Below are 22559 nucleotides of genomic sequence, written 5' to 3' on the forward strand. Positions count from 1 at the left end.
TTTGCGCTTGTTTTTTTTTTGTCGTTTCCCGGCACGAGAATAAACCCTGTACATCTGCACCGCAGCAACGTTTAGTTGCCGGCCGCCACTGAAACGCACTGTCGCAGGTTTGCGAAGAGGTAAGTGGAGGTTCTTGCAAGCTACGAGTTGAACTAAAGAGAGGAAACTCCCGTGCCACAAACAGAGGATTGGTGCATGTCATTCAAAAAACTTATCTACATTATATAGGATTGTACATTTTTTTTTCAGACTAGAGAGAGGCCAGGTAGATGGTCTCTTCACACGCACAAAGTTAACAAGGGAAGGGAAAGCCACAGAATGATTGGCAACATTTTCATAAGAGGACTTTTCTTCGTCACTGCCGAAGCGTTCATCATTGGCGGGATTTAACTAGAGCCTTCATACTGAAGAGGAAGGCCTTGTGAGGGGGAGGAGGACGAGAAGTGCGAAGGATGGTTAAGGTGGAGAGCATGAATCTTGTCTTAATACAGTCGAGTCCGGACTTATCAAACTCGGACATTTCGAATTATTGTCTACATCGAACAAACAGATTATCCTCATGAAAGTCCCCTGTAAAAGTACAGGAAACCGGGGCACTATATCGCGCTGCAATTTTGCCGGCCGTTGGATATATCAAAATGAGCGACGCACCCATGCAAGTGGCGCTTCTAACGGCGCTCTACGATCACTTTTTGCTCACAGACACAGGTAGGTGACACAGCCTTGGGCACTTGCTGGCAGCGCTACCACTGTGAAATCATATTACGAGGCGAACGTGGGGTGTGCTTGCGGGTGCATCACAACCAAGTAAAATCAATGCTTACATAATACGGACCCACGTTTTCCTTTTAGCTTTACCGGGGAATATACCGACGTCCAGCTACTAGCATTTATCAGACGATTTATAGCGGGCTACGTCCTTGTGCAGTGCATTTCATGCTTAAACCTAAGCTCGGCAACTACATCTTAATCATCATCATCACCAGCACGATCAGCCTAACGGCATCCGCTGCAGGACAAAAGTGTCTCCCATATCCCTTTAATTAACCCTCTCCTTTACGAGCTATGGCCAGCTCATCCCCACAAACATACTAATCCCATGCGCCCACTTCTACGCTTGCCTTCTCTTGGCATCCATTCCATTACCCTAAGAAACCATAGTTCATATTGCCTTCACATAACATGCCCTGCCCAAGCCCATTTCTTCATTTCTACTAGGACGTCATTAACCCGCGTTTATTCCCTGACCCACTCTGCCCTCTTTCTGCCACTTAACGTTACACCTATCATTCTCCTTTCCATAGCTCGCTGCGCTGTCTTCAGACTAATCTTCAGAAGTCTGTTCGTTAGCCTCCAACTTTCTACTTTATAGGCGAGTACCAGTAAGATAACAGCATTTATGTACGCACTCACCTCTGGAGGTAGACTGGTAGACTGCTATTAAGGAACTAAGAGTACCTACCAAATCCACTCCACCCATTCTTATTCTACTAGTCATTACACCCTCGTGGTCCAGATCTACGGTCACTACCTGCCCTAAGCATATGTATTCCCTAACAACTTTCAATGCTTCGATGGCTACCGTAAACTGTTGTGCCCTCCTGAGACTCAGTCATGCTCTTCAATTCCTCCCCTGAGTTACTTAGCAAGCTAATCTTGAACCCAAATTGCACCCAACGTTCTTTGAATACCTCTTGTAAAAGCACGCTCAATAGTACTGCAGATATCGTGCCTTCCTGTTTAACACCTGTCATCGTTAGGATTTTCTCACTTTCTTCATGGAGGCCTATAATGGCTGTGCATACTATAGATATTATCGGGTACCCTTATATACACGTCTTCTGTACACTGATTCCGCACTGCCTGCATGACGGCTGATGTTTCGACTGAGCCAGATAATTTTTCATATTCTATGAAAGCTATAGAGCCACATTGATTTTTGATGTAAGGAAAATGCGGTGGCGCTACTACCGCAGGTTTGGGGTAATAGCTCGGGTTAAGGCCCCGTAGGAATGAATGTAAGCAAACGTTTTCAAACCAGTGTTCTGGTTTACCGATTCGCTCATTTACTGCAGACCTGATTTAAAGGAACCCATTTTGATGCGCCATGATGTCATCCGACATAACGGGAGGCGCTTAGCAAGCAAGTCCTTCAAATAAAGAGGTCTGCACTCCTTCTTATGCTTTCTATCTCCTGCATCACATCCCCCTTTCTCAACCTATGCCTTATGCCACACTTCTTTAACAAAAAGAGTGGTTCTCCTTACAAAAATGGATATTTCCCGAATCTTTGAAGTGTTTGTTCATTCTTCAAAACTGCTGGCACGCCGCTTTATCGTTTTCTTTTTTTGCAACAAAAGACGCGACCAGACTATCTCGATTGATCGCATCCAGGCGAAGCTGATTCTACGTTGTTCCAGATTGTTCTAGTAACTTTGCATGCTTTATCTCGAAAGTTCGCTATCAGCTTTAAATTGAGCACGGCCGACTGCGGCGGGCTTCTGTTCGACGACCGCCGAGCACGCTTGTTGCTAAGCCACCGCCGAGTGATTCAGTTCATTGTGGGAGCAAGTCAGCCCAAATGAAGAGCTTTGCTTAGACGCCATTTTCACTGTAGTTCTGCTCCCCGGATTTCAGTCACCACTACGTTACAATATTGAATTTCTGACATCATTATGATATAATTATGGACAGTCATCAGAAATTATTCACCAAGTCCATATGTGTTGTATTTTTGCACCAGACGGACATCCTAAATTCTTAAAGAGTTTCAGCGTTAAGTTTTTTATGCCAGACTGATATCGTAAATCCTTGATGAATTCTCCCACTTTTTTGGGACCGGACTGGCATCATAAATTCTTGATGTATTTCGGCGTGAACTTTCCTGATGTAAAAAAAAAGATCGTTTTTCGGATAAGTAAAGATATTAGGGCAGCATCTTTTTGAAGCACTGCCTCACACATTTTTATTTATTTCACGTGCAGCAATAATGCACATCAACTAACAGAGCTTTGATGTTAAATCTGTTCAGTTGGGTCTCCACAGATTGCAAATATGACGCCAAAATCGCTTTAAAAACAGCAATTATTAATAGCTCCCCACTAACACTTGTTAAGGGTCCTCTAATTGGGAGTATACAAGCTTGAGCCCCCGCTACGAAATTGTATAGACCAGGTGAGTGTTCCGGTGTGGCATGTACGTCCAGCTATTATAACGCCCTATTCTCAATTCCTTGGTTATTTTTTTCTTTCAGAGGGTAGATGGAAGCTGTTTTGCAGCAATGATGGCGGACTCTGATCCTGGACTTTTTCACATTTAGCGAAAGTTTAGTTTTTGGTTTATGGATGGTTAACGTCCCAAAGCGACTCAGGCTATGAGAGACGCCGTAGTGAAGGTCTCCGGAAATTTTGACCACCTGGGGTTCATTAACGTGCACAGACATCGCACAGTACACAGGCCTCTAGAATTTCGCCTCCATCGAAATTCGACCACCGCGGCCGGGATCGAACTCGTGTCTTTCGGGCCAGCAGCCGACCGCCATAACCACTCAGCCACCGCGGCGGCAGATTTAGCGAAAGTATCACATAAAATAGTTTAGTACATGATTACATTACGTGTAAGACAGCATCACCGCAGCGGGTTAGTACGATGTTAATGAGCCTTTACACAAAATGACATTTATAACATTCTTTTGGCCATAACACTGGTGAAAATGCATCACAAACGTCCAGAAATGCATCATGAATTCAACATGTATGCAAAAGAAATTAAAGAGAATCTCAACAGAAAACAAACACATCACGTCTTAATAAAACTCGGGGGATCAGAAATACAAAAGTTATCAAAAATGCCTGAGTGTGATGCCTGAAGTCATTATTTTTCCATCAGAAATTATCATAAACTTGTAAGGGTAGCCTTCCACACATAAGCCGCAACAACCGAGGCCAGACACTCCGGGTTAAACTGGTCCTCATAGGACATATGACGTAGCCAGAACCGAAAGAGATCGCATTTAGGCTTTCGTCATGCAGTTTCGGATGGCTTCGCAACTAACTTCTCTGACTGATCAATTTTCGGATGACGTCATCAAGGCCACGTGACCCAGACTGACTAATCAGAGACCCATCAAATTTTAAATTAACCAAGAAATTTTTTGATAGGACGAGAGAGGTCACGTGACCTTGTGACGTCGTCACAAGCTTTCCCCGCATGGTAAGCAAGCTTTCCAGCGTTTCCGAATTAAATGCAGTTGCCGCCTGCTCACCGTGGTGCTGGGCACGAGCCTTAGGGAAGGTCAGGAAGAGCGACCTGCGTCTCATAAGCCCCACCAGTGGCTGTGCTAGAATCAGCCACCTGCCGGGCCAGTGGCAAATCGTTTAACCGCTGTACCACTGCGCCAGCAGGGGTATAAGAACTCCCTGCAATCGATGAATGACATTGAGAGGATCATGACTTCATCAACATCACCTCATCAACAGTGGACAAATCACAGGGCACCACCAATGTTGAAACCGTGAAGACCCCCAAGATATGAAAGTTGGTTCACCCCCAATAATTCTCAAGGACCCCCGAAATTCTGGAAGGAGGCCCACGTCAAAAAATTAATGAGGATTAGTGGGCTGAATTAGTATAATCCTACGTTATAAACCAATGGAAGGTCCCCGAAAAGTATAGAAAGTGATGACATGTATATCATATGAGTGCAGTGGAACGGGTTCCAACCCGAGTTTTGGCGGGAAAATCGCAAATGCGTTAGACACCCACTGCAGAAACCACAGTAGGCAACCTAACTGCTATTGCACTTTTTTAACGCGATAGCATTAAAGGCCCTGTTCAACAGAAAATGCGGTGTCGGCATTGTCGGCGTCTGCGTTCTGAGCCAAAAATCACGAGCATGCATCTCGCAGGTGGTCCCCAGAGAGCAACCTAGGAGGCAGGTGGCCAACCTAGGTGTCGTGATCTTGCGCCGTCATCTCAACCTGCCCACCTGATAGTGAGGAAGCTGCCCATTGTGGCAGGTGACAGTTAAAGTAATGATTTTTCACCTGGGAAGGGCAACCTGGGTCGCACAAGGCGCAGCGCTGGAAACACCTGCCATCGCGGGGCAGTGGTGCATCGGTTAACCGCTGCACCACTGCGCCAGAAGGGGTATGAGGACTCCCGGGGATCTACGAATGTAAAGTCGAAAATGGCCTTATGCACATATGGGAATTAACTCATTACGTTATTGCGCCATGCCCTTAAGGCGGAACTTAAGTGTCCCCTCCAATTTTTTTCTATAAGAATGTGGCAAAGATGGCCCCAAGTTTCTTTTAAGCCAGTTTCGCTTCTGGCGTATAATATCCGAAGTCAATCTGACATTTAGCGCAGCTTTGTGCAACAAGTTTGTACCCCCTCATACTGCTCACGCCTGTACATCACAAAGAGAAAGGAAAGCTGTTCTCACTACGTGCAGTACGTATTGGAGGCGTTCTATCAATACCAACGATTTTGTTTTCTGCAAAATCAGGTGAAAAAAAAGCAGGGTTATATTTTCAATGGCTTTGATGCAGTCCGTCTTCAGATTGCCGAATTCTCATTGTGAAAGCCCGAAGTTTGTTTCCTAAAGATGCAGCCTTACTGATATTTTCTCGATTTCACAGATCAGGCGAATTTTTCCACTGCGTAACACAGGTCACGGCTGCGAAATCTGGGCTGCAAAACCCCTCATTGCGTGTTAAAAGTAAATGTATGGCGTTCAACCCAAACGTGCAGTTGAACTATGTCACGAGAGGGTTCCGAACGTTTCCTCAAATCCATTCATTTCCATGTTCAGTTCCAAGATGACGACAAAATTATATATAGGTTTAATTCTATTGCACCTATCTGTAAATTCAGGGGTAAGGTGCTTGTTGCCGCTTCACTAATGACAATCAAGTTACAAAGCGCCCTGTCTGATGTTCTCGCTCTTATACAAGAATGCAAGTCGGAGGTGTGGCGTTCGGTGGGGTACATTTTTAAGCATATTCTGGTGCTTATTCTAGGGTGACTGATAAAACACACTTTGGCACATACGTAGTATGATCACGAAGACCGAAAGTTTATTTAATTAAGGATAATTCAAGTAAGCCCTTAAAATGTCCGTTAAAAGTAGAGATGATAAAAAGGAGCTATGGGTTTAAATTTCTTTCCAGTGAACACAGCAGCGTTCTTTGTACTAACCATTAAAAATTTGCAGGTTAACATTAGCTACTTCCCTGAGATGTAAGGGCACACGCATTCCTTCATAGAGTACTTTTTTAATTCTCCGCCTTTCCTGTCAATAAACCCTCTTTCTATTTCTGTTCTTTAAAAGCCTGTTTGTAACTCCTAGCTATATCCAGTCATCAAGGTTTGACTTTTTGCACTACTTTTTTCTCGTCTCCACTTTTTCCTTATTCTGAGCCAACCTTGATGACATCATTTGTTCGTCTACATGCTCAACTACAATGAATAATCGAAAATAAGCGTAGACAGGAAAGTGCCAGTGTAGATAATAAACGGATTTCATGCATTAAAATTAATGTCATTGGGACTCCGTTCGCACACCAATGAAATGTCGCACGCTACAAAACTAGCTGAAGAGGAAGAGGGATCGTCTTAACGAAATTTACATCAGCGGCAGAATGTCGCTCGCGGCCAAGCCTCGACGCGTTCCACGATGCCTATAATTAATTTAAGGTGTGAACCGGCCAAAGTAACAAGCACTATACTTCCTGCTCCATCCTGTTCTAGAGCGCATTATTATGCCCAAAAATCAAACATGAAATGACATCTGTTAAATTTCAGAGCAGATCAAGCACTTCCTCAAATCGAGGAATATCATACGCCGATCTACATTGCAGCTACCAAACTATGAAGTCGGTGCAGAGATTCATTTATTTCGGACCTTCATTCTTCAACTTGTGTCAAACTAACGCCCCTGCATGAATGTTGTACTGAATTAAGCATTTTCGCCCCTCCTGACCTTCTTCAAAGATTTCTTATTTTTAGGTCATATGAAGCACTCATTTTTTAGATAACGCGAAACGCGATATTTAGAATATCGGTTTACAATAAGTGTACAAAAGCTGTATCTTACCGGTACTTACCTATGGGGCAGAAACGTGGAGGCTAACGAAAAGGGTTCAGTTTAAGTTAAAGACAACGCAGCGAGCAGAAGGTTAGGTGGGCAGATGAGATTAAAAACTTCGCAGACATTGGCTGGGCGCAGCAGGCAAAGGACAGGGTTAATTGGAGAGACATGGGAGAGGATTTTGCCCTGCAGTGGGTGCAGTCAGGCTGATGATGATGATGTTGGTGAGCGATAGTCCCGTTGCGCCGGTTTTCCTTTTTTTAGTTCATCCTGTGAACAGCATGCCAACATATTAACCGTGCACGGAAGTAAAGGAAGGCAACAGAGCAAAAGGTAGACTGATCAGACGAGGTTCAGGAAGCTCCTAATGATGCACACTGTTCGGGCGAGCCGAACAGCCTTAGAACCTTATACAGAAGACATTGCACTGCCTCCTCTCGTCTCCAGAATGTCACAGCAGATGGAATCGCCATTGCCAGAGCACCACGATGCCGAACTGTTCGAGCAGCGCTCCGAGCGGTACGCGCCCTCCAGCGCGGCCATACTGGATGCATTCCACAATGCATTCAAGATCTGCGATGACCAGGAGCAACAGCAGTTCATCGACGTCGGATGCGGACCAGGCAACTTCACCTTCAAGTATGCATGAGCGATGCGAATGCTGCATGCGGGGAACGCTGTGCGCGAACTCGGAGAAATAGTAAATGAAGAAATCTAAAAGCGCGGCGTAAAGCACGCGGATAATCAGTATTCAACACTGACGTGTACAAAACTGCTGAGATACAAGCCATGACTACCACGCTTGAGAACACTGGCTCGTGATGATGTCACTAAGAAAAGGCACAAAGGCCTCTAGGGCTAACGTGAGAGATATGTGAAGCCATGTGGCAACCTCTCTTGAAAGAACCCTTTTTATCCGACCCGACGTCGCGGCATCCGGTGTTTTGATCTCTCATAAAGTAGGCTCGGCCACCGCGATGTACATTTTAGGACGCGTATTTCTCCGATATTTCAAAATACAGGACATACCGCTTAAAACGACACTACGGTACGCTGAAGTAAAGCAAAGATTTTAGTATATAATCGTACGGCGCGTCTCTTGAGCGTATTACTATTACAATACAATACAATACAATGTTTATTCAACATCTAAGAGATGTTTGGAGCACGGGCAAAAAGCCAGAAGAAGGCTTGACTAAGGCCCGTACCCCAATACATGGCAAGCAGTGTGCAGCTACAAGCCGCAGTGGTTAAAAATAAAGGTTAAAAAAAATGGGTGCGATAGGAGAATACAAACACAAGTCGAACATGAGCATACATGAAAATAAAGTGCATTGTAATGAAATTATTAGTTTACATGGTGAAGCGTATATATGTTTTCCCATACATACAACATGATACAAAGACATCAGCAATAAAGAACACAGCAAAAAAAGGAAAAAGTAAATGCGCAAACAGTTTCAAAATTTAAGACGTGGCGACATTTAAGTCCTATACATATTTATTCCGCAGGCTCTTCAATGAAATAGAGTCAAAATCTGTACTTCTGCATCTCGCGAAATCATTCAGCAATGTTGGTAGTCTAAATTTTAACATTTGCCTTCCATATCCTGTACGGCATTTGCTCAATTTCCATTCATCTGGGTTGCGCATTGGGTATATAGCAGTGTGTTTTTCAAGATTTGCAAGTAACTTCAAGGCGTCATTCCGTTTAGTTCTTTCTAATCTGTATTGCTTAGAAATTCTGTAGTCATATGTACATTGATTCTACGCTGACAATATTTAGCTGCCTGTACATCTCCTGCGTGTTACTTAAATAGGGTGCTTTGCACATTTTGCGGATGGCACGTTTCTGTAGCAAATGGAGCTCAAGAATATTGTCTTTAGTAGTAGTTCCCCAAACAAGTGCGCCGTAATTATGACATGATGAGAATAAGGAGTTGTAAAGCATTATATTAACTGCTCTTGTAAACATGAAACAAGCGGGTGATCCCCTTTTCAGATGTATAACTTTTACTGTGCACCTTTCTAATATCTATTTTTCCCTGCGTTCACCGTAAACGATAAAGTGACACGCGAATGGGAAATTATCTGAAAGCTGCATAAATTTCTGGCGCTCCATTTTCGAGCATAAATGTCTTGCCGAGTAGAGACTATGTTCATTATATGTATGCTGTATTTTCATGTTTCTTCGGTACCAAAAAGTGCTAGGTGCCGCCGCGGTGGCTCACTGGTTATGGCGCTCGGTTGCTGACGCGAAAGACACGGGTTCTATCCCGGCCGCGGCGATCGAATTTCGATGGAGGCGAAATTCTAGAGGCCAATGTACCGCGCGATGTCAGTGCACGTTAAAGAACCCAAGGTGGTCGAAATTTGTGGACCTCTTGACAACGATGTCCCTCATAGCCTGAGTCACTTTGGGACGTTAAACCTCCACAAACAAAAAAGCAAAAGCGCTATTATGGCATTTCAGTCATTTCCAAGCCGGTCGGTGTCGCGGCTTGAGAGTGATGAGTAGGTGGAATCGCTGTGCTGCACGCTATGCGCCGGCAACCGAATTTTCGCTGTGGTAGCAGAGGCTTCAGCAGGCCACGAAAAGCGCTTCTGCTCGCGGCACGCCTCTTTCTTTAGCATGCTGAAGGAACGTTTCGCATATTTAGTTCGCTTCAGGTTACCCGTGATGTTCGCCCTCTTGTTCGGCGTCGTGTTCTCCCTCGCGTCGGGCGCGGTTCCCGGACAATGTTCCCCTGAGTTTGCCAGGAAAGGGAGCGGAAAGCAGTTCATGTTTAAGCGTTCCGAGTCCACATCCAGCTGACTGCTTCCTCTGAGTCTTTATAGGATGCCTCGATGGGTTACTTTTACGGAAAAAGCGCTCTTTCAGTGCGCCTGTTTAAGCCCAGTACCAGGAATTCGGGACAAATACTTCTAGTTTCGTTAGCTGCCACCATGTGGCGCACGGCCTTGAGCTTTTAAAGACGTGCGGTGCGGACGCTTGTTTCGATACTCTTCGGATTACGCGTAGTGACCGGGACTGGACGGACAGACGACTGTGAGAGCGCCGTGAATACGACAACTAGATGAGTTCTTTCCATTAATATTTTGGGAGTTACGATTTAGGCTAGTTAGGTGGAGTGCTCAAGAAAAAAAAGGTCAGTTACTTAACGGCCGGGTCTTTTCCTATCGGCAGCTATAGGTTTGCAGGGCTCATTTGTGAGTTAACCAGTTTATATATGTGGTTATTATTTCTTTTCTAGGTGATCGGCAGATTTTTATTCGATCACGTGGTTGCACGGGGCTTTTCCTTTTCTAGCATTTTGTGGCAGTAATTATAAAGTGCTGCTAAGATGGTCAAGCAACTGATGTTTAAATGCAAGGAGTGTGAGGCGTCGGTGAATTTGAAGGAAATGTGGTTCGAATCTGTAGAAGAGGCCTTAGGCTCGGATTTTCTGTGCAAATGCTGCGTATTAAGTGCACGCCTGGACAGGGCTGAAAAAGCGAACACCAGCCTAGTGTTACATATGGGTGCTCTAGAAAGAGTGCTACAGGTAGAGAGGGCAGAGAAGCGCAAACTTCAGGAGCAGCTTAGTGAATTGTTGGAAGCAAAAATGGCTGACACCGCCACGCGATGTCACAATGGCGGTTATTCCAGCGTCAACCACGTGGATGGGGCCTGCACTGGCATGGACAGCGATAAGGAAGTAGGTCAGGCAGGTACAGACAGGAACAGCTACGCACACGTGGCAGCTAGGAGGTCTGGAGGCGAGGAGGCAAGGGGAACAAGCTAACCACAAGGAATGAGGTCATAGTCACAGATAAGAGACAGCAAAATCCTGAACTTAGGAGGAAGGAAGTGCTAATCGGTGCTTATCGGTGGTGACTCAAATGTGAGTAGGTGCAAAAGAACTATAATGGAGCATGTAAAGGTTGATAAGCGGGCAGCAGTCGTCGCATTCGCAGGCAGGACAATGGACGCTGTACTGAGAGAGACAAAAAGCGAACTTTCAAAGAATGTTGCAAAGCGCAGTTTGATAGTGGTAGCGGCGGTGATAAAATGATGTCCTGAATGGTGAAGCCGCAAAAGTAGTGGAATAATTAGCGGAGGGAGTTGACGATTTAAGAGCGATAGCACAGCAAGTCCAGATCGTGGTGTGCACAGTGCCGGAGGTGCAAGGACGGAACGGACAAATTGCCAAAGACGTTGTGGCTATTCATCGGAAGATAAGAAAGTTAAGCCGGGAGAAAGGCTTTAAAGTGGCAGACATAAACAGGGCAGTGAATACAGCAGGCTTTGGCGGAGGCTTTACACGAGATGGCGTCCACTTTAATGGACGGCTAGGAGCCGAGATCGCCTGGCGCCTGGCGGGCCGGGCAGTAGCTTTTTTAGGGCATCCAATGCGGCTCAGGGCGTAGGGGTAGGTAGAAGCAAAGTAGAAAGTGTAACAATGGAGGCTGACGCCAATAACATGACCACTAGGAGGCCCAGGAATAAAACTACAAAAAAGAAATTTAACACCAGGATCATGTACATATACATGCAAGGCGGTAGAAACAGAGCCAAGTGGTTAGAAATAGAACACCAGTTAAAGGCCGAAGAAGTAGGTGCACACGCGCTATGCGGGACACATCTCAGGGATCTAGAAGACCCACCATTTATTGATGGCTACGTCTGGGAAGGGAGCAACAGAACAACAACGGAGAGGAAGAGAGGAGGAGTAGGTATGCTGATACATCAAGGAACAAATTGGCAAAAAATAAAGTCAACTTGCAAAGAACATATCTGGGTATCAGATACCATTGTCAGTAAAAGGAGATGGCTAAGAGTAGTTTATTTAGGGGCAGGAGACAAATGCAGGCAAGAGAACAAGGATCCAGTTAAGTGTCTCAATGACGATATAAAGCAATTTTAGAGAAGGCGCTTATATTATTCTGCTGAGTGACATGAATGGCCACATCGAGGATCTGGATGGATACACAGATTGTAACGGCAAGTTTATGCTAGACTTCTGTGAGAGACACATCCTAGTTATTGTAAATGGAGAAACTAAGTGTAGGGACAAATCACGCGGGGATCCCGTAACAGGCAAACGGCCATTGACTACTGCTTAATGTCGCAGGGGATGTATAGCAGGCTCGCAGTAATGGAAGTACATGAAGAGGGGAAGTATAGCCTCAATAGTGATCATAACCGTATTAGTCTACCGTTGGGAGCCCTATTCACAAGAGAAATGCAGGGAAGTCGAAAATAGTACGAAAAATTAAATGACGAACAAATAGCGCAAATAGCGGCCGGCATAGAGGAAGCAATACAGAGACATCCCATGGAAAAGTGGGATTATAATCAGAACTACTCATTAGTACAAAAATAAAACAAAAAGGAATAAACCACTGGAGAGGAAAGAGGAAAAGCCACGAAGTTGGTGGAATAAGGAAATTAGAGAGGCCATCTAACAACGACGGTTAGCATCGCAGGAACACAGAGAAGCAAAGAGGGCGCAGTTATCTGAAAAGGAAATAGGCAAAAGATGGGAATCTTACGGACAAATGAAACAAGTGCAGGTCCTTGTCCAGGCTAAAATAAAGCAGTCCTCTGATCGCTGGCTGGCTGAAGTGCGCGATGCAACTAAAGGGGCGTCAATAAATTTCTGGAACCATATAAGCTGGCTGGGTAAAGTGAATCACAGAAAGCACGAACAGATTCAAAATGCCGAGGAAAAAAATTTAGAAGGAGATGACGCTGTGAACTACATTGCATAAGTTATAGCTGAGTCATTTAGGAAAGACGATAGTGTAATCGCCCCAAATGAGGGAGCAGCACAGGATAGCACAATAGAAAACAGCTTAGAACTGACAAATCTTAAGTGGAAAAAGGCAAAAGCAAATATTCCAAAATGCACGTCTGAAGGGATAGACGAAATTCCAATCAAGTTAATTAATGAACTTGGCCCAAGAGGCAAGGAAACGCTGATAAAAGCATTCGAGGCCGTCATAACGAATAAGCAAATTCCGCACAGATGGAAACTGAGTCAAATGAATTTGAATTATAAAGGGAAAGGCGATAAGAGGAACATAAAATCCTTCAGACCGATTACGATACCATCAGTTTATTACAGGCTGGCGATGCAGGCGGTAAATTAAAGGTGCAGTCATGGGCAGAAAGTAATAGAATATTCGGAGAACTTCAGAACGGATTCAGAAGTGGTAGGCGCTCAGATGACAGCCTGTTCGTGCTTACCCAGTGCACAGAAATAGCTAAGGCGGAAAACAGACGTACCTCTGTATTTAGCCTTCCTGGACATAAGCGGTGCATACTACAACGTGAACAGGGAACCCCTGTGGAACATATTAAAAGATGAAGGTATCAGTCACGTGGTGATTGAATTTCTACAGGAAATATATCCAGAAAATCAAGTTGAAATAACATGGGAAGGAATTAGGAGTACGACAACTGTCGAGGTACACAAATGATTAAGGCAAGGTTGTCCTCTACAACCGCTGCTGTTCATGATTTATATGATAAGTATTGAAAGAAGGCTACAAGGAAGCAGCCTAGGTTATAATATGTCGTACAGAGTAGGCGGAAAGGTTGTTGAGCAACGACTACCGGATTTAAAGTATGCATGCGGATGGTAGTGGTGGAGGTGCGGGGTCAAATGTTACGTGACGGCCAGCCGAAGAATGAGACGAGATGACTGATGGCAATGAGTATGGTTTAATGGCCGCTGGCCTAACTCGAGCGCTCCGTCTCGGGCCACTGCCAACTTCGTCTTCTTCGTCACACTACCCGGGGCCACCGAGTGATCGTCCCGATCGGTGACAAAGAAACGCGCGAAGTTGTGATGGGCTTGAGATGATGGCGGGACAGGAAGCACAAAGTGTTGAGGTGCTGGCTGCCACGATGAAGGACATGGCTGAATGATTCCTGGCCTTGAAGCTTCCGGGCCACAGGTCGTCAAGGGCCGACGGTCGAGGCCCCAGGACGCGCCGAACGGCATGGGCAGGGGAAGGTGTCGTCACGTGTGGGCAGCGTCTCGGGTCGGTGTGGTCGGGTCCTTGCGTCAGGTTCAGTTCATCGTGACGAGTGGTCTGGGCAGTGGACGGGGCGGGGGAAGAACGGCGAGATCGGTTCGGGTCTGAAAGGTTGGGGCACGACCGGGCGACGCAGACCAAGAACTCACGACCGACGACCACGGCTGACGCATGCGCCGAAGCTCCCTGGACCAGGATGTCGATAGTACTCAGCTCCTCCACCAAATGTTACGAGCAATTCGAAGGAGAACCTCCGGAGACGAGACGTAAAACTGTGGTGGTCCCTAAGTGGTCCGAGCACGCCAGCGGGAGAGAAACATCTTCTTTCTCCACGGATGCAGGCGCTTTTTCTTCTTCTTCCACAGTGGCACGTATCACTATTGTACTGCTAGCAGATAGCCAGGAACATTTACAAACTCTGGTTAATTGCTGTGGAGATGAAGGAGAGTCTAGGGTTAAGTTTTGGCGCAGCTAAGTCCGGTGCGATGATTTTGGTCGATACAACTGATCAAGAGCTTACAACACAAAGTCATGAAATACCCCGAGTGGCCGAATACAAATATCTCGGGGTATGGGTAAACGGAGGGCACATGTACACGGAAAAGCACGAACAGTCTCTCTTAACAAAAGGGCGAAGAGATGCCGAGATAATGAAATATAGGACATTGTGGGGGTACAACAGGTATGAAGTACTGAGAGGTACTTGGAAAGGAATAATGGTGCCGGAGCTTACTTTTGGGTATGCGGTTCTTTGCTTAAGGGCAGAAGTTCAGTCGAGATTAGAAGTAAATCAGAGAGCTGTTGGAAGATTAGTACTGAGTGCCCACGGCAAAAACCCCAAACGAGGCAGTACAGGGGGATATAGGATGGGCATCATTCGAAGCAAGGGAAGCTCAGAGTAAAATACTAAACGAAGAACGCCTGAGGAAATTGGACGATAATAGGTGGGCAGCTAAGGTATTTAAGTACCTATACAGAAAGAGCGTTGATTCATAATTGTGGAAAAGAATTGGGAAGCTAAGCAGTAAGTATGCCAGACCCGAGGACGGAGAGGGCATTAAACGACAGGCTAAAACGCAGAAGGTAAAATTGTATAAATTCAATGGCAAAGAAGCATAGTGTAGAATTATATCGATACTGGAAACAACAGATCAGGAAGGAAGCATTTTATGTTAACTCAAGAGGCAGTGCCCTACTCTTTGAAGTTAGGTCAGGGTGTCTTAGAACGCGCAGCTATAAAAAGAAAGTTAACGAAGAAGATGACACATGCGTTGTGTGTGGTAAATCTGTAGAAACAACAGAACACCTCATACTAAAATGTGATGATATCTATCCCAATATTTATGCACGCACAGTCACAGTTCCTGTGGCCCTAGGGTTTAGAGATAACAATAGTCATGTAAACGAGTCTGCGGTGGAAATTAGCAAGAAGCCGATTGGAGGATTGGTGGCTCAAAAGCAGAGAGGTGACATAAGAGTAAAAGTGTAGGAAGACGTACTTAAAGAAAATGACGAATTTTAATAACTTACGGTACAGTTAAACAAAAATAAAGGAGAAAAATCTGAGCAAGGGGGCAACTGTCATTACACGGTTTCAAAGGGGACGCTCCTACCTTCCATCAATCCATCCATCCATCAACAATAGAACGTTGACGTCATCCAAGAAGTAACAAAGAGAATGGCCAAGTGAGGGCAGAACAGAACGCGATAGACCGCTAGGCTGGGCGGCAATTGGCTGGGAGCTGTCCCAATTCCCTGTAATGTCCAGGAAGCATTCTGACTCGATTAACGATGCAATGCGTGACGCTGTTACATACATGTGAGTGAGCGAATCCTTTGTGTTTTTCACTATAAAAACACGGTTCGCACACACCTCGCTCTTGTATTATTCACTGAAAGAACCCGTGGGAGTGCTAGCCCCGAGCTATGAGCATTCCCGCAACTAGCCACGGTACACCCTTATTACTGCAGGTACTTGCTGCCTCGTCTCCCTCCCTGTCGACGTCTCGTGGCTGCTGACTATTCCGAGAACATGCTCAAGCTCGCCGCCGAGAAGTTTCCGCACCCAAAGGTCAAGTACCTGCCACTGGACATCGTGGGAGATGTAGATGGGTTCGTTCGTGAGCAGGGCCAGTTCCAAAGGGTGTACTCGTTCTTCATGCTGCAATGGGTGAGGGACCAGCGCCTGGCCATGCGGAACTTCGAAAAACTGATGGCGCCTGGGGGAGAGTTTTTCATGGTACTCCTAACGACTTCCCACTTCGCTGACCTGAGCAAGGTTATGATGGAACACCCTCAGTGGGGCAAGTACCGCGAGGTAAGTTGCTCGAGTGCTCTGAAATATTTAAAGAGGCACCGAGAAGAACTCCATCCAATTTTTGGTTGTCAGTGACGTTTGTTTGGTAGCAAGAGAAGTGTTTTGTGCTGAAGAGGTTGGATTTAAAGTTGGACCATATTGTTTCCAGCAGGTGATTTCCCACTTCCGACATCACCACGAAAAGGATTCTGTGATCCCTGTTTTTAATTGAGCTTTTGTGTGGTCTCACCTCAGAGATTGGCCCTCGAAACGTGTCTTGACGTCATCGCATTCTGCTTGTAAAAAAAACGGAGGCGGCGATACCTATATATTATATTTTTCGATCTTTCCTTGGTTATAAAAGCCCCATTTGCACTGAAACTACCCCGTTTTTCATGAAAGCGCTGTCACCTATTGATAGAGGCAAACTTCGATCTGTCCTCAGTGGCTCTTTAACAGTAGCCGTTGCACTTTTTCTAGTGAGGACGTCTTAGAAACATAGTGTTTATTAATATCCAAGCATGGAATCAGGTTGGTACTTCTCAACAATCTTCCCTAATTTCATACGCGCTGCAGTGAAGCTAGGCGCAGCACAACTGCCGGTTTTGCATTAAATGGCTTATTAAGGGCTTATCGCTTATAGCAAAAACTATTGCAACTTCCTCCAAAACTATGCCCCGGTGATGTTCCATTGCAGGAACGTTCCCTTACAGGAATATATCTACTTAGGACAAGTAGTCACCGCTGATCCGGATCATGAGAGTGAAATAAATAGAAAAATAGGAATGGGGTGGAGCGCAATGGCAGGTTCTCTGGGATCATGAATGGCAGTTTACCACTATCCCTCAAGAAAAAAATATACAACAGCTGTATCTTATCAGTACTCAGCTACGAGGCAGAAACGTGGAGGCTAACGAAAAGGGTTCAGCTTAAGTCAAGGGCAACGCAACGAGCTATGTAAAGAAAAATGATAGGTGTAACGTTAAGAGACCGAAACTGGGCAGAGTGGGTGAGGGAACAAACGCGTGTTAATGACAACCTAGTCGAAACCAAGAGGAAGAAATGGGCTTGGACAGGGCATGTGATGCGAAGGCAAGATAATCGCTGGTCCTTAAGGCTAATGGAATGGATTCCTAGAGAAGGCAAGCGTAGCAGGGGCCGGCAGAAAGGAAGGTGGGGCGCATGAGATTAAGAAGTTTGCAGGCATGGGGTGGGCGCACATGGCAAAGGACAGGTTTAATTGGAGAGACATGAGAGAGGCTTTTGCCATGCAGTGGGCGTAGTCAGGCTGATGATGTTGATGATTATGATGAGTTTTAAGAGAATTTGAAGAATATGCGGGCAATGAGAGAATTTTCTTCGCATAATGGTATTAGAATGTGGCTATATAAATAGCTGCTAATAATGTGCGACCGGGCGAAAATACAGCTCTGTGTTTAGTGACGCATTTCTCACAGCACCTCAGTATCAGCGATAAGCCCGATACTTAATCACAAGTTAACGGCTTAGGGTGATCTATAAGGCATTTCAACCTCAAGTATTTTTTCCTGTTCCTGAGCATAGGGAGTTCACCAAGACGACAGACCGACTAATTTAGGGATAAATATTTCAGTTTGGCAATATCGAGCTCACGCTAGCTTGAGTTTCCGAACTAACGTCCGAGATACAAGCTCATGCCAAATGCTTGTTTCCATTCGTTCCATTACAAGGCGCATTCTGACTAACATTTGAAACTGAATTCGTAAATGCTTGTTTCTTGCAACAGTTAACCACAGGCGGGGATGGTGGGCGACTTTGCTGTCGGGTCGAACTGCTTGAAATACGCTCTGCAGAACGCTACATTAAACACACATAGGCGCAACGAGTAGTGTTTGGCAAATTCCTTCACATTGGCTCTCATTAACTCGGACGGAGAGTAAATATTAATGAAAAATAGTCTAAATTAACGCAGAAGAAACGGCATGGATTTTCCAAGCTGGCGCGGGAGAAAAGTGCCCTGAATAATGATTTTTTGGTCTACGCAAGAGAATATTTTGGTACGTAATTGATCATTTGGTTAAGGTATGGAGCTTCTGAGGCCATTTAAACTTACAGCAAGAACTCTGCGACGCATTTTAAGCCTACGGGTAAGAATTCCCTATAAGCAAAAGCTTAAGAAGTGTGCCCTAGGACTTGACAGTTTCTTGCTAGAACTGCTGAAAGTGTTTTTCTTTACGCAAGGCACTCTCATATCTGAAATTTTATTGCTGTGAATGCAGCAACAAAACAAAATTTCAAATGATAAGAAATGACGAACCGTTAAAGCAGAATTAATACCCGTAATAGAAGCAAACATCAAACTCACTCAAAACGACACACGTCGAGAAAATGGCTCATGAAATGTTGGCGCCAAATTTTTCAGACATGTCCCACGAGCTTCTGAGGTGAAAGCACAGATCTTTTTTTTTAGGGGGGGGGGGGGGGGCACAATTGTAAATAAATCTGTGAAAATATCATCCTCTGCGAAATTCTCTGCGAATATTTATCACGCAACTTTCTTGTTCGTTATTTCTTTTTGTGTGTGCGTCCGTTCGTTTCGCGCGATTTTCATGCTCAAGTGTTTCTGCTGCGCAGGTTATCGAAGCACTTTTGCCTGCAATAAGTGGCACAAGAGACATAGAAACTTTGAGGAAATACGCGAGGGACCTCATCAAGTTTACAGATCTCATTCCACTGGCCTGCGAGGTTTTCCCATACCCTGCTGCAAAGCAAACCAAAGACGAAATGATTCGTGAGTATTTTGCATCTGGAGAACTGTAAAAATGCCTTTTATAAAGGGTCGAAACAAAAAACGCTTGATGAGAAAATATCTTCGTGCTTCTGCCTTACTAATTCATATTGTGTTCGTAAGTCTTAGGAGATGAAAGAATAGTCTAAGAAGCATTCGTACCAACTTGCCCAACCTGATAAATTACCCTCTAAAATAATTATTTCACTACAAATAGACCAGCTTAGAGCGCCAAAGGCTTGAAACGAAAGCATTTTTTTATGTAAGAAATGTGTAAAACATTCTAGGCAACTATTTTTGTTGCTTGCAAAATTGTTAAGGAAAAACAGCACGGAACGGCAGAAACATACTGAAACTGTTTTTCGCGTTGTTTTGAAAGGTGCACTGGTTTTAGCCAAACGTTAAACGCATTCTTTCGTGTTCGTTCGAAAACACACAGAAACAAAATGCATTAATAAGGTTTGAATGCTCTCCACCTTACTCTCAGGCTGCAGTAGGTGTATGAAATTCATGAAATATATCATTTTTTTTTAATTTCGTGGCTACATATTTTATCAGTGTGTTATATTAACATAACATTGCAATTTTCTCCACGCCTGAAATGAAAGCAAGAAAGCTGTTTTCTTCTTATGTTTATATATTATGCAGCCAACAACGGCATCTAAGCTCTGCCAGTAGGCGATTTCTTATGGCTTCAAATTCAGCTGGCACGACGTCCTTCTTTTAACGCGCCAGCATTAAAAGCGTCATCGAAAAAATAATGTGTCAAAGGTTATAAAATTCGTCGTTTGGCTGAAAGGAAGTGGCGTCACCATTGACGTCACCTGGAGAGTGATGCCACCAGGCGAGAAGTGACGTCACCAGTCCCTATGATTCCCATTGTGCGTTGGGTGGGGGAGGTTGGAAGTAATTCATACTGTCGACCAGCGCAAAACGGACAACAAACCTAGGAAAGATGAGACCCCACGTGCGCTGTGTCGTCTTCTCAGCCCCCGTGTCGTCTTATTTTTCCTAGCTCCGTTGCCCGTTTTGCGCTTGTCGACAGTATGGATTCCCATTTGCTGGAGAGAAGTGACATCACCAGTGACAATGATTCCCATTGGCTGGAAAGAAGTGACGTCACTATCCCCAATGATTCCCATTTGCTGGAGAGAAGTGACATCACCAGTGACAATGATTCCCATTGGCTGGAAAGAAGTGACGTCACCAGACCAGAGAATTCCAACTGGCTGGAGGCGAGTCCCGCGAGCGGAGCGAATAATTCCCATTGGCTGGAGGGAGTGGCGTCACAAAACCGGAAGTGGTGTCTCTTAAGGTCAAGGCATCAACAACTTCTAATGCCAACGCATTGCCAACTCATGCCATGACTGGGTGTCCCTGTGAATTTTGTACTTAATTTCTAGCTGAAAATTTCTGCTAAATTTCTTCGTGTTGTCTACGACGGCTTAGTATGCGTGCTACCACAAAATTTTGCGCAGTATTCAGAGCGGTGTAGAGACAGCGATTACACTGTCCGAGCCGTAGTCATTGTGAGCTGTCAGCACAATGTACAAGATGCAATACAACATTGTTCAGAGTTATTAGGTGACAGCTTTGCTTGGTTTCAGAACGCAATTCCTGGATTCGATAACGTGACGCGTGACAAGGAGGTTTGATCGCAGTGTAGATGGACTCAAATTTCTTTTACCCTCTTTCAGAGAACTTTCTGTCCTTCAACGCCGTCTACCCTATGCTCAGCGATGAGGAGAAAGAAGAACTGCGGAAGTTTGTAACTGACTTCACAGAGAAGCTTTGGGCCGAATCTAATGAAAGGAAGGACATGGACCGGAAAGTGGTGGTTATTCACGCGCAGAAAGCTCTCCACTAGGCTGAGTGCATGCATCCTTTTTTCGCTATCAACAGTCTTAGCATCAGTAATGCCAAATAACTTTTTCGAATAAAAGCATTTCTTTCTCAAACTGATGTAAACCCTACTGGTACAAGCGTTCATTTGGTGGAAAAAAAAGTGACCCTGCCAGAACTGGCCTTTCGTTAATCTTTAAAAAGTAATTAGAGGCGACAATAAAATTTCATTCTTTTTGAACCCACATATTAAATTATGTATGCACAAATTCACAAAAATAGAAAAATTAAGTACTTTTGTTATATAAAATGTTTATTCCACTTCAGAATTCATGATCATTTTTTAATTCATGGCAATGTTTTTTCTCATTACCGCCTTTCGAGCCGCCCTAAAATGTAGGACAGTGCTAACATTGCTTGCGAAACAATGCGAAACGAAGAAATTGTTCGCAATCACGGGTCGCGGTTTTCACCCCGGGAGTTCGAAGGTTTCCTGCACGACGGTGGCATCCGCTTGCGGCATTCGTCCATTTATTATCCGCAACCAAACGGTCAAGCAGAGCGGTTTAACAGAGTTTTTAAGAGCTTCGTTTAAGTATCAACATTCGAGCAGCGTCTCTTGCGCCACAAGGGGACAGAATACTTGGGCATTTACCGTTGCACGCTGCATGCGACAACTGCAGCTGCCCGAGCACTTCTCCCGCATGCACGTCAGCCAAGAACTCGGCTTTATGTTGTCAGGTGCGCGTCAGGCATATTTTTGACTGACCCCTGCTGGTTTAGAGATCTATCCCCTACACGAGCGGGCGAAGGGAAAGCAACAATCCAGTAAATGCTACGCAGACGTTCGCAGGGCCGCAAAGGAAACGAGAGTGGATGTTAGCGACCTTGTGCGAGTAAGGAAACCTAAAAGCGCCTTTAAAGTTGACATGCTGTTTACTTCCCCAAGAAAAGTTGGTTTGGTCTATGGGGGTTTAACGTCCCAAAGCGACTCAACTATGAGGGATGCCGTAGTGAAGGGCTCCAGAAATTTCGACCACCTGGGGTTCTTTAACGTGCACTGACATCACACAGTACACGGGCCTCTAGAATTTCTCCTCCGTCGAAATGCAACCGCCGCGGCAGGGATCGCACCCACGCCTTTCGGGTCAGCAGCCGAGCACCATAACCATTGAGCCAACGCGGCGACCCCCAAGAAGAAGTAATCAGCAAGAAGGGGCCATCGTCTTTCCGCCTTGAAGGGGGAAAAACGTGGAACGCTTGGAAGTTGTCCAGGATGCCACGAGCCTCAGCTGCCCTTTATCTGTGGGGAAGAAAGAATGGCAGCAATGGTAATGCAGGTGAAAGCAGCTCACTGCCTACAGCGGAGGGTTCCGTTCCCGAAGGGGCAATGGGGGGGACTTCAGCTGTGGCTGTTGTGAAGCAGTCGCCTATGCCACCAGTAAACTGCGGTGACCGGACTTCACCTGCAGCCAGTGGTTCTTTGGAAGTACCGACACCCCAGCGTAGGTTACAGCCAGCAAGGAACAGACGAC

General features: G+C 45.3%; 1 protein-coding gene across 2 annotated transcripts; it reads left to right on the forward strand.

The window, feature by feature from the left end:
* Nucleotides 1-29: 29 nt before the first annotated feature.
* LOC144099385 (juvenile hormone acid O-methyltransferase-like) lies at nt 30-21197 on the forward strand. 2 transcript variants are annotated; one of them, XM_077632631.1, is made up of 5 exons: nt 30-119; nt 7541-7732; nt 16091-16436; nt 19029-19185; nt 20880-21194. In XM_077632631.1, the coding sequence occupies exons 2-5, from the start codon at nt 7542-7544 to the stop codon at nt 21047-21049; spliced, it is 864 nt and encodes a 287-aa protein (XP_077488757.1). In that variant the 5' UTR covers nt 30-119; nt 7541; the 3' UTR covers nt 21050-21194. The 2 variants fall into 2 exon arrangements, with proteins under 2 accessions (XP_077488757.1, XP_077488758.1); XM_077632632.1 differs by lacking the exon at nt 30-119 and adding an exon at nt 4916-5018 and having other exon boundaries at nt 20880-21197.
* The last annotated feature ends 1362 nt before the right edge of the window (nt 21198-22559 follow it).

Source organism: Amblyomma americanum, chromosome 7 (genome assembly GCF_052857255.1).
Source record: "Amblyomma americanum isolate KBUSLIRL-KWMA chromosome 7, ASM5285725v1, whole genome shotgun sequence".
Taxonomy (NCBI): Eukaryota; Metazoa; Arthropoda; class Arachnida; order Ixodida; family Ixodidae; genus Amblyomma; species Amblyomma americanum.

Excerpts from the sequence above, each read along its gene's own strand:
- LOC144099385 (XM_077632631.1), top strand. The coding sequence starts at position 7,542 with ATGTCACAGCAGATGGAATCGCCATTGCCAGAGCACCACGATGCCGAA. Across the intron at positions 16,437-19,028 it reads AGTGGGGCAAGTACCGCGAG|GTTATCGAAGCACTTTTGCC; the intron begins GTAAGTTGCTCG and ends TCTGCTGCGCAG. Across the intron at positions 19,186-20,879 it reads AACCAAAGACGAAATGATTC|AGAACTTTCTGTCCTTCAAC; the intron begins GTGAGTATTTTG and ends ACCCTCTTTCAG.